The following is a 12,221-nucleotide window of genomic DNA, read 5'->3' as shown; positions in this document are numbered from 1 at the left end:
TAAATGGGATTTAGTTTCAATTTTGGTGATGAAAACACTGAAAAGCTACGATGATTTTTATATAGTTTTGTATTTTTAAGGTAATTCCAGTATTTTTAAAACAAAACCATTATGCACATTAATCCTCAAAGAAGAACTTGTAACTCCACATAATATAAATAATGTTAATGTTAATGTTGCTGCTCTATATCTGCTATCATTTCTTGTTTGTGACTGTACTACTCTGTGTGCCTCAAATTGCCACAAATAAAGTGTTTTGAATTGAATTGAATGGAAAATGTAAGATTTTAATGTTGAAAGAATGTTATTGTTTTATATTTTAATTTAATTTTCTATTTGTGTGACACTATAGACAAGAGGTTATAAGATTAAATATATAAGATGTCTTATATTGTATAGATGCATATTTTACTATTTCCTATTACTATACAAATTATTTTATTCTTTCAATCAATAATATTTAATGTTCAGTATCAGTGCTGAAGTGCCACAACCTGCCCAGCAGAGGCCCTCAGTCCCTCTCCTACCAGAAACCAAAATCTTCTGTCACCACACCAAAGTCACATGAAGACAGAGGATCCTAAGACACAATAAAATCGGAGCTGTATGGGAACCATCGAGGTAGAAATGTCTGCAGTGATTTATCCCAGCACGGCTTTCCCAGTATAGAGTCAGACATGCCTACATGTGAAGATTTAAATGTGAGATACAGGTGATGGGATTTGAAAATGACCCTGGCAGAAACTATGAAATATGGGAACATAAAAGTACATTCTGTCAAATGGGTAAAATATTATCTGGGTAACACACACTCTTCTATACAGTGAACCCCTGCCAGCTCCTGGAACATTGCCCACGCATGGATTCTGGAGCTACTTGCTCACTGTAAACTGGTAAAGTTGCTAATTGTACACCATAAACAAATTTGCGGTTCACTGCCTGCTTTAAGGCAATTTCAGGCAGTAGAACTATTCAGTAGGTGATTCCAAACATTATTGCTTGTGCTTTTCAAATGCTTTCTAATCCTTTAAGTGTGACACAAACACTTAACAAAGGAATGCTTCTCCTTGTGCTTAAGCGCAACCTGCTGAGATGAGAGTTCTCCTTGCCATAAGATGTCAAAATAATCAGATCAGAGTGTTCAGGAGCTGGCACGGCCTCAAAGAGGCGGCCATCGTGTATGACAAAGGCTCAGTCTGCCACCAGGACACGGTGGAAAACAAGAGCATGTCTGTGGGTGCAATAGACCAGCAGAGACAAAACAAACAGTGACACGCAGTCACTTTACATGTGAAGGTTAGTGGTTCTTCACCAAAATCCTTATTTACATGACACAGTATAAGACTTTACTTCATTTAGACAGGTCAGCTGTAACGGGAAGGTGAAGGTCACCTGTCTCAGTCAGTAAAAAGCTGGCTGAAGCAAACTTGAAGAAGACTTTGTTCTATGCATGTGTGTTAGGGAAAGCCAACAAAGGCTTAAATATGATATTAAGAAATAAAGAAAAATATTCTGCTAATATTTTGATCAATCAAATCATTTTTCAAGTTTTATAAAATGCCTAGAATTATCTGTCACTAACTCATCCGACAAAAAAAAAAAAAATAGTTAAAACCATCGTCCTGTAATTTAAGAAATAAGCTTTTTTTATTTCAAACACTTTAGTTGCCTGACATAATAATATTTTTAGATTTCATATTCATTTGTTATTTATTAAGAATGCTTAGCGATTTGGATTTTATTGTTTTATTGACTCTGTGACAGTTTTTGTATTTGCACACACACAAATGATAATGTAACCAACGCTGACACCGACTTTAGCAGAGATAAAGTGAATCCAAAACACAGTCTCATCACAGAGATAAGAACAACAATAATGTAGAAATCCTTCATTTGAGGCAAGACATCCCTAATATATTCATTATTTAAAAATCGTGATCTATCCCACATGTGGATGTGCAGTGCTGTTGACTGTAAACAAGAGTCCAACCTGAGCAGCAGGTGCCTCCCAGGAAAAAAAAAGTGAGACAAGAACAACCTGAAAGACAGTGAGGTGTCCTTATATGTCAATGTACAGTAAATCCGTGAAAGGAAATATGAATAAATCGTGTACAAAACGTGTTGAGCTATTTCAAGTGAGTGCCAATTCTTCCATTTATCATTTCCACTTACACGAAGCATTTATTTCCTCATTCATATGAGCTCATTCCCACCCCCTCTCACGTTAGAGTAGATGGGGCTTTGTTAGAAAATGCTGGGTCATTTGATACGGACTTTGGAAGAATAGTCTAATGAAGGATGCATTGTCTGTGAGAGCTGCCTTTTTTCTGTCTTACAGAAACGCTGACAGCTTCCCTGGCTGTGGCGTTAGCTTGGTTTTTAAACAGAAACAACACAGCACACCTGATCAGTCTGTTTACACCATAACCAGAACAGCCTCATGCTGTTACAATGTCACTATTATCTCAGAGATCCTTCTTCCATGAAGTAGCGTAACATAGTTTTGTGTATTGTTTTTAGATATTTGATTTATTTTATATTCTCTATAAATAAGAAACCAGATTTACATGTCAGAAATGACACCAGAAGCTTATCAGACAAGATGGAAAATAAAATTAGGCTGTGCTGAGAGAGAGAGCGTGCTTTGAGCAGTGACATTACACGTAGGGCTTTCATGCATCTGCTGTTTAAAAGCACATTTTATTCTAGTATCTATTATGTCCACAGTAGCATGATTCATCTGAGCTTCATTTGAAACAGTTGATTGTCTCTGAGGTCTCCGTCTGTGCAGGTGGCTCTTTTCATTAAACCTAAATGCTTTATGATTGTACTCTTCATTAAAGGCTGTCCAGTAATATAGGTCTGAGATGATTGCCCCTGCAGTGGCTAAACATAGTGATTGGACAAGGCCTCTGCCGCAGCGTAATGAGAAAAGCCAACAGAGTCAGGGCTATTACGCTGTCTCGTACCATTACATGCCATTAAAAACGCCACAACTCTCTGATTCATCCTCATTATGTTTATTGGATAGATGGCCTGATCTAATTGCAGGAGTAATACAGGCCCTGCGTAGGTCAACATGCATCATCATTTTGCAGCACTCTGCAGGCACCTTTCTTTATTTAACATCAATGAGGGATTAGTGAATTCAGGATTTATAAAATAAAGGTTCAGGTGGAGGAGGTTTGAACGTTTAACTTTATTTTGAACTTGCTGTAACTTTAACTTTTAAAAAGTGCTTAGAGAGGATGATGAAACATCTTTTTCTCTTCATTCAGACAAGAGCACCAAGCTGTAAACTCAGTCATTAGTGAGTGACCCATTAAAGCTCCCAGTGTTGACATGTACGCAGAGGGCTGTGTGCCTGGCTTATTTAACAGAATGGAAATTAACCACTTGTTATCCCCCTCCCTCCATCCCCCTACCCCCCGCCCCGCTTATGAAATTCTTTCTGCAGTGTCCACGGGGTCCAGATTTGGCACAGTTGAACACTCACTACAAAGCCTCTTAGGTACAGTGACAAGACAAAAAGGGGAATGACAACATCCGAGCACACAGACACAGACACCAGTGGAGACGAACAAAGCGTCTTCTCTCTGCTCATTTGTGAGCATCAGTACTGTCTAATCATATTCAAATGGGAACGGAGGAGGCGTCTGCGCAGCCCACCAGTATGCAGATGGAGGTCTTGCCCTCTAGGACTTCTCAAAGCAGCGCTCCCTTCCTGGTTTGAATTCCCTATGGGCCTATGGACATGTCATGGCCCATCACCCTGCAGACAGACAAGTCTCTGAGTGGAGGCATCCACCAGACTGGCAGACTTGCTTGATAGCTACTGTTCAGCCCCATTGTGATTTAACTGCTGGTCACAAGGACCATTAGCATAATGATAAGAGATAGCAACACCTCCCTTTGAATTCTATCAGGTAGCCTGAAAGCTGAGTGTAATGAAAGGGATAATTACACAATTTATATAGGGAGGGGCACTGACAGTTGCACAAAGCTATCTGGCCGAGGCCTGACCCACCTAATTAAGACAGTGTCTCATCAATCTTGATGTCCCTGTCAATGAGCTGGTCCTTGGCAGTTCAAAGTAAATAAAAAAGTGTGTCTCCCAAGAATAATTTTAGCTGTTTAGGCTGCTTTTTAAAAGAAAAGCTTTATAGAAAAAGGTAAAACAGCTTTCCTGGGGTGACAGAGAAACCAAAAGAAAACCTGATTATGCCTCCATAAACATTTATTCAAAAGCCATTTGCCACTTTTTTGTTGCAGTAACAGAGGTTTAAAATGCTGCACCATGCTGAGAACAACACAAGTAAGAAAACCAAGGCTCCCTAATTTGGAGCCTGGATTCTAACAGAAGATGTCTGAGAGGGACAATGTGAATTATTATTCAAACGACAACGTGAATATTTTATTTACCCAAATACAGGCTGCATCATTATTAATGCAGACATGTTTTGTACTGGGTTTGGGGTTAAAACTGTTATTTTATCTTTCTTTACTGTGTCCCTCTATTTTGTATCTTCTTTAAATGAATGCAAGTCAACAAAGAGAAATGAGAGTGACTCAGCGAGTCCCACAATAATCAGAGCGCCTTCTCCATTTCACAGGCTAAACACAGTCCTGCCCTCTCGGTTTTAATTATGCCTTTGTGTACCTCAGATTATCAGAGGCTTGTAAAAACCTATTCTCCCTCTTGGCGAATAAAAAAGGGCCTCTTTGTCAAGTGGGGGCATGTCAACACACTTCTGTGGAGGATGTCTGCTTCTCAGCTGTGCTGTCAGCATCAGCACAGAGTGGATACACACACACACACACACACACACTCACGTATATATATATATAAAAAACATGCATGGGTGCACATGTGCATCCTGATTATGTCACAGCACTGGAATGCATCTACATGACAAAGAGGAGCTGACTGCTTTAAATGAGTTAGAGTGACATGGAACTTGTTTTTATCACGAAAAGCAGCATGAGTAACACTGGCGGAGTGAACGCAGCTCAGAGTGTTAACAGAGGAGCTTTTGCGGCTGCAGTGAGCCTGGAAGCCGGTTTCCCCCGGACAGGGTGTACGCATGCGTGTTTATACTTGACACACAAGCTGTTTGTGGGTGATAGACTCCAATACGAGAGTCATCACATAGAACTTGCTGCGTGCTGTTTGTCTGGCAAATAAGCATCTCCTGTCCGTTTTCCGGGCTGCTGTCGCACAAACCGGGCTGATTTGCAAGTGTTTGCTGTTTTTTTTTTATTCCTAAAATAGCCCCTGTGCTCTACAACTGAATATTAAAAACTGTTATAAAAAGGTGGAACAATGCCTGTTGTGCATTTTTTACAGTGTAGAAAATCCATCCTGCTAATTATTCTAAGCAATAAAAGAATGAAAGACATGACTGGTGCTAATGTTAATAGCTGATTGTGATATAATGACATGCTTAAAGGGTTGATCAGCTTGTCATAGAATTACATCTTCTTGATTAAAGCTTTAAAGTGCTGCCTCCCCTCCTCTTTAAGATGATAGCAGCGGCCTCAGAAGTGAGCCAGGTCATTGAAGTGCAGGCTGGGATTAGTGGCAAACACAAAAGGAGCCTTTGGAGGGGGCATGCCTGTCCCTTTTGAAAAGCCATCATTTAGAGCCTTCAGCCATAGATCATCTGGGGCTTACATGGGGAAAACCTAAATGTTGATCAGGCCCATTATTTGACTCACTGTGGGATGTGTGTGTGTGTGTGTGTGTGTGTGATGACTTAGACTGAGGAGGGCTCCAGAGGTTTCTGAGGTTCAGTCTGTCTCCCCTCTCCTGTCTCTCTATTGGTATTCATCCCTCATAATAAAGGCAGGAGGTAGGGGGTCTCATTAGGGGCCAGTGGAGTGTTGTTTTGGGGAGGGCAGCGAATGAATTCCTCAGGGCAGATGCACCAGCATCACACAGGGCTGAAACTGAATAATGCAACATTGGAGCAGGTGAAACGGCATAAAAAAAACCCACATAAGACCAATTTTTGTTGTCATCTATGATGCAAAACAGCTTCACAACTGTTTCCAAATGACGTGGATCAAGTTGTGTTTCACACAGTACAAAAGTGCTCCAGCTGGGATTCGTCTTTTGACGACAGGAACTTCACCCGACGTAACGTTCACACTGAGAGATAGCTTTAGAACTACTGGCAATGACTGACAAGTGCTACAGAGATAGCTATTTTCAGGATCCCCTGAGTACTGAATGATCTCCTCGCTTCCTTTTTGCCACTAAAAGTCCAGGCTGCAGTGGGGAAAATGGATTCCCTCTGGGTAGTTACTTCCTCTGTCATCTGTCACCACTTCCTGTCTGTGATGAGCAGGTAATGACAGCACGCAGGTGCTGCAAGCCGGGTGGTATCACTGCAAGGCGTCAACAGCACAAAACATGCTATTTACCCCAGAAACGTGTTCTAATGTTTGGTTGTCCTGTTTATTCTCACATTATATAATTAAATTGTTTGTCTCAAACTTATAGTAGTAGAGAAATGACCACAGTGAGATTTCATGTGCACCGACAGGTCAACTGCACCATCATGAGATGTAAGACTTAAAGAGGTCCCTGAACCGCGCTGAAATTATTACATATTGGCTGTTACTCAGATATTCGTTCTGCTGCACTGCACGTTGAAATTGATGTTCTGTGAACCCTGGATATTGTTAAGGTCACGGTTTGGAATTTCATGTAGATGATGAATGGCTGTCGATTTATTAAGGAGCGTATGAGCAGAAGCCTTTCAAGAGAGAATATAGATATAAAATAATATTTCACTGTGATAATAATAATGAAATCTGAAAGATTTTCTTTACATATTTGATTTGATTTTTTTCACAGAGGGTTCAAGCGACTCAGAATGACCCATAACTTGTTAGAAACATCAACCTGGTTTATCTGAATGTTCTTTTCTGGCCTCTCAGCAGTGTGTAAAACCACTGCCATGGTTTGTTATGACAAAGGTCACGGATAACGGATGATCTGCCTACAGTTCGCTAATGTGAGAACAAAGAATTTGTCAAAATATATTCCAGCAATAGGGTGAGTAGGGGGATGAATTACATTGTTCTGGGGATAGGTTTTCCAGACAAAGCGATGTGAAGACAGGCCCTCGCTGAGGATTTACTAGGACTCGTTCTACTCCGTTAATTCTCGTGTCTCTTTGACTCTTTCAGCAGGTTCCTCAGCTGGAAAGCCTCACACGTTTTTCAAGTGGCCTCCCTTCCTGTATCCACTGATCATTTCTAGCCCTGGTGTTCAGATGAACCTGGTTCTACTCCTAGAATAGAGTGGAGATCAAGCTTAACACAATTACTGCATGTACACAAAATAAAAAGAGCACTGTGCTGAATTCAGTTGTACTCAATTATTGAGAAATAACCTAAATGATTCAACTAAAATTGTGCTTTTTAGTTTTTATTTTAATTTAAAATAGAAATAAGATAAAGAGGAGTGGAAAAAAAGACAAGTGATGTAGTAAGAGGTGTCTCCACATTTTTCACATGCTCTCAACAACCAAGCACTTTGCACTGAGTTGGCTCCTGTTCTATCTAAAATAATCCATATGGCTGCTTGTCCGGAGCAGCGATCCCATGCTGTTCCTGGGCCATACATTAGGCTTTTTATGTGCCTTGAATGGGGAGTGATGAAACCAAATCAGGTCATGCGAATTGATAGACATTCTCCTCAGCTATCATGTGCATACACAATCCTTTTAAAGTGCAGGAGAAGAGAGATTGCTCCCCCCCTTGCAGCCGAATAGCAGCTTCCATAGAAGCTGTTATCACATTGTTCTCTTAAATATTGAACTTGCTCACGAGTTCCTCCCTGTAATGCCCACTGACTGCTACAAACAGATGTGAAATTTCAGGGTAGACTCAGACTGTAATCAGCCCCCTCTATGGCCAAGCTATCATGTTCTTCACTGGGGTCAGTAAGTCTCCCTTTTCATATTACCCCTCAGATTTGTCTGTAAGGTGGTGTTATATGGACTGTGAATAATTATCAGGAGCTGGATACATCCTTTTATGTAAAAAACAGAATACATCACTAATTCATCACTGCTGGATGAGACGGAAGCTTTATGTGCCAAACTGCAGATAATTGCTCTCATGTCCTTCTGAACATTAATCTTATTCCTGTGTTTATTTATTTACTCTCTCTAGCAGCTAGATTTGTTCTCTGTCAATAAAATTCACTGGAGATGAACAAAATACACATGCCTGCTTTCCATGGCATCAGATGACTTGCTTAATGTATCTGCAAAGAGAAAGAGGATTAAAATAATCCAGTTCAGAACCACTGTCTCCTACAATCATGAGCCAAACTCACCTTTGGAGGGATGACCCTTTGAGGCTGAACCCGTCATTATGGGTTTAGCCCACCAGGCATATGGCTAGGGACCGGGGCCACCCTCATGATGGAGCTTTCGGCTGGGACTGGGACTCTAGCCCTGGAGGCATGGGCCCTCAAGCAGGTAGCACAGAGACATGGTGGCCCTGACTGATATTCATGTGGGTTGGGTAAACGTGCCCTTCAGGCACAGGGCACTGGAGCGTTACATTTCTGAGAACTGAGAGGCCTGAGTCAAACTGGGAAAGCAAGTGGATGTTCTCTTCTGTTTGCTTACATGCAGGCTTCATTGTACCTTGATATCAGTGGTGGATTCCTACTTAGGGCAAAGTAATAGTAGTAGTGTAGAAACGGCCTGTCACAAGTAAAAGTCCTGCATTCATAACTTTACTTAAGTTAAAGTACAAGAAGTAGAATTGAAATATCTTTGATATACTTGATTCTGAATTGACGTACTGTATCTCGACAATTCTACTTATAGGGAAGGATTAAGAAACGACAGTAATAAGAACATGAACTGAATATGAAAGTGCTCCATTCAGTGGATATGATGAGAAACTGAACAGAAAACGTGTTGCTGTGAGAACCTGCTCCTGTATGACAAAAATCCTCTTTGTCTGATCCGTGGCCCTGCTCCACAGATAATAGCGTAAAATGTGGCCTGAGGGAGATAATTTGTTCCCAGATCTTCAGATCGCAATATTTTCATTTGAGCCCAGGAGGGGATCCCTTGAATTGCCAGCCTCTATTGTGTTCCTACAAGAGGCACAAAAGTCTTATCAATTAATTTTTTCTTTTATTCCAGACCATGAAGCGCATGAGTGAATTCAATTATCAACCCATTAAGAGGTGTTTCCTTTTATTTACCCGCTTTGATTCCGTGCATATCCATATTGTTTGAAAATAAGAGTGGAGAGGGGTGTTAAATCACTTGAACATTTCCTCAGCATGGGCTGTTTAATATTTTCTCCCCAGTAGCATGCTTTCTGTTGTGTAGCCTGGGCTGGGCTGTTGAACTCTTGTCAATTGTTCAGTGGATGCTCTTCCACTACGGTTCCCAATAGAAAAAAAAAAAAAAAGCAAATCCCATTAACAGGATTCACACTCACACACACGGAACAGCCAGTGTTTTGCGTGACAAGACTTATAAACGGAGACAGGTGGAATATTCACAAACAGGTTAACATCCAACAGGCACAGTCTGAGTCAAACCCAGCCAGACAAAACGCTGAACTTCTGAACCTCGTGGAAGTAAGTTAAAGGTCTGATTGCTCGTTGAAATTGGACAATCGGAAGTGACAAGCGGAAAATGTCTCTGTCTTACACACTTTACTGTTTACAGCCACTTGACTTCAGATTTCCTGACAGGCCCCAGAGCATTTATACTGGTTTATTTACTACTTAGAATGCTAAAACATTTTAAAGAAATTAATCTGTATATGTATAAGGCCTTTTTTACCTAAGACTAAGTGAGGATGAAGGGACAGATAATAGAGTGGGGTGTGTATAAAATAGTTATAGGCTGATTTAAATGAAAATATAAAAATAGGTTTCAAAGTGGGGCGATGTGCTTTAAATTAATCAAAATAAATGCACAAAATAAAGCAAATAATATTGTCTTAAGGGTTAAGTGAAGGAGATGATTTATTATTAGTTGTATGAGCTCACAGTACATTGTGTTGGTCCCAATAGGAATATTGTAAGAATAGGATTTTTTCATTTAGAAAGTAGAAGGTAGGTATATAATGGTGTATTGAACTCCTTTTTCCATCCAACACTAAAAAACATAAACAGGAAAATGACACAAAATCAGTCAAATCCATGAGTTCAAATAAATGACTTTTATTCAAACATCCACATGAGTTTAAATAAAACACAAAACACAATTCAGTCTAAAATACAGGTCGTGTTTCTCCTTATGAAAATAATTTCTGTACATATGTCTTCTTCTTTATGGAGTCACCCAACCAAGCAGCTAACGTGAGGATTTCAAAATAAGTGCACCTCCGTCAGTTCAGGACGCATCTCCGTGGGAAGATGAGTGTGGAACCAGGACGGAGGAGAGGCACTTTGGGATCCATTTCTAATACCGACGAGTGGATTTGTCCCAGTTTGGAAAAGGTGAAAAAGACCAGTTCAGTCCCAGTGCAGTTTTACAACGAGGCCTGTCAACCCAGTACATGAGTAATAATAAGCTACATAAGAAAGGAAGGCTAAGAAAGAGTGGTGGTTACTTCAGGCTCCACAGGCTACACCTCTGTTCCTTCCCGGCTGTAGATGAGGTTATTTACACTGAAGTGGTTGGAGAGGCTCTGTACTGATGTGTAGTAGTTCATTCTGTTGTTGTCAGAGTTCAGAGGAGAGATTAAAGTGGGGGAATAGGAGCCCAGTCCAGACATGCCCTCTCTGGTCTGAGACAGTCCCCCGAGGTGCCCGGTGCCGTATTCACGCTCCGCGCCCCGGGACGCGTCGGTGCCGCCGCTGCCCGCCAGGATGGAGTTCACACTGGACACGAAGTTGCTGAAACACGGGCTGTGCTCCGCCGATGGCGGCGGCGACGACTTGGGCTCCGTGGAAGCCGGGGATCCGTGCAGGCTGGGCGGGGAAGAGCTCAAGAGGCTGGCGGTGTCGGACAGCTTGTGCGGGACGTCTTCTGACTTTGCGGGGGGAGACGTGCTGTCAGCTCCGGTTATGTCAGCTCTCCTTTTTCTCTTCCGCCTGAAATTCCCATTGTCGAACATCTTTTCACAGTTGGGGTCCAGAGTCCAGTAGTTCCCTTTACCTGCAAGAGACATAAAAACAAGAGTTAACAAGGTGAAAGACAAACTTTCTGAACTTTACAGCTCGTTTCTGAGTTTTAAGAAATACCAGCTGCCACAAGATTCAAGGAAATCACTGAAGCACATTTAATAAAAATACGTCTGAACAAAAAGTGTCTGCGTAAATGTTGACTCACCGGGGTCATCCTCGTCCCGGGCCACCTTCTTGAAGCAGTCGTTCAGTGACAGGTTGTGGCGGATTGAATTCTGCCATCCAGCTTTGCTCTTCTTGTAGAAGGGGAAGTTGTCAGCTACATACTGATAGATCTGACTCAGAGTCAACTTCTTGTCTTGTGCGTTCTGGATGGCCATCGCTATCAGTGCTGAGTAGGAGTAAGGTGGTCTGACCATCTTGAAGAGTTCCTGCTGGCTGGATATGGACAGCCAGCCCAGGTCTGCTCCACCAAAGCCGGTGGGAGGCGACAAGAACTGCCTCTGGTTCGAACCGTATCCAGACTGAATGTAGGACGCGCCATTGTTCCCGGGAAGATAAGGAGAGGAGTTGATGCTCGGTCCATTCAGCCACAGGTACGGGTTGGTGGACGGAGACGTGTACTCTCCGAGGCCGTAGCTGGAGGGGTGCGTCGGCGGCCTCTGAGAGTGATGGTGGTGGAGGTTCTGTTGGTACACCCCGTAGTTGTCGCAGTACACGGCCATGTCCAGGAGCTCCTGAGCGCTGTGGTGCTGAAGAGGGCTGGTCTGCTGGTTAGATGGTTGGTGTCCAAAAGCGTTCATAATCCACCCTCACCAGATTCCCCAAACCTAATTTCGTCTCTGTGTCTCTCCCTTAAGACTGAGCTCCTCTTCAGAGGGAGGAGTATTTATGCGCGGCGCCCGGAGCCTCAGGTAGCCCATTGAAGAAAACTTTTGAGATGGTCACACCTCTCTTTACTGCCCTGTATTGATCCAATCTCCATATCAATGATGAGCACCGATACTGTCTTTAACTGCAGTACCGAGCTTCAGGTTAACTTAAAAAAACAACTATTCACATTAAGGCACGTTAGTGTTTTATGTCAGTGTTGACC

General features: G+C 42.0%; 1 protein-coding gene across 1 annotated transcript; it reads right to left on the bottom strand.

The window, feature by feature from the left end:
* Positions 1-10,194: 10,194 nt before the first annotated feature.
* foxi1 (forkhead box i1) lies at positions 10,195-11,999 on the bottom strand. The gene is made up of 2 exons (XM_026350610.1): positions 11,331-11,999; positions 10,195-11,156 (listed from the first exon to the last, which is right to left on the bottom strand). The coding sequence occupies exons 1-2, from the start codon at positions 11,926-11,928 to the stop codon at positions 10,624-10,626; spliced, it is 1,131 nt and encodes a 376-aa protein (XP_026206395.1). The 5' UTR covers positions 11,929-11,999; the 3' UTR covers positions 10,195-10,623.
* Between the last annotated feature and the right edge of the window lie 222 nt (positions 12,000-12,221).

The sequence above is a fragment of the Anabas testudineus genome, chromosome 19, assembly GCF_900324465.2.
Source record: "Anabas testudineus chromosome 19, fAnaTes1.2, whole genome shotgun sequence".
Taxonomy (NCBI): domain Eukaryota; kingdom Metazoa; phylum Chordata; class Actinopteri; order Anabantiformes; family Anabantidae; genus Anabas; species Anabas testudineus.
The sequence above is the reverse complement of the archived record's forward strand: the minus strand, read 5'-3'. Positions and strand labels throughout refer to the sequence as shown.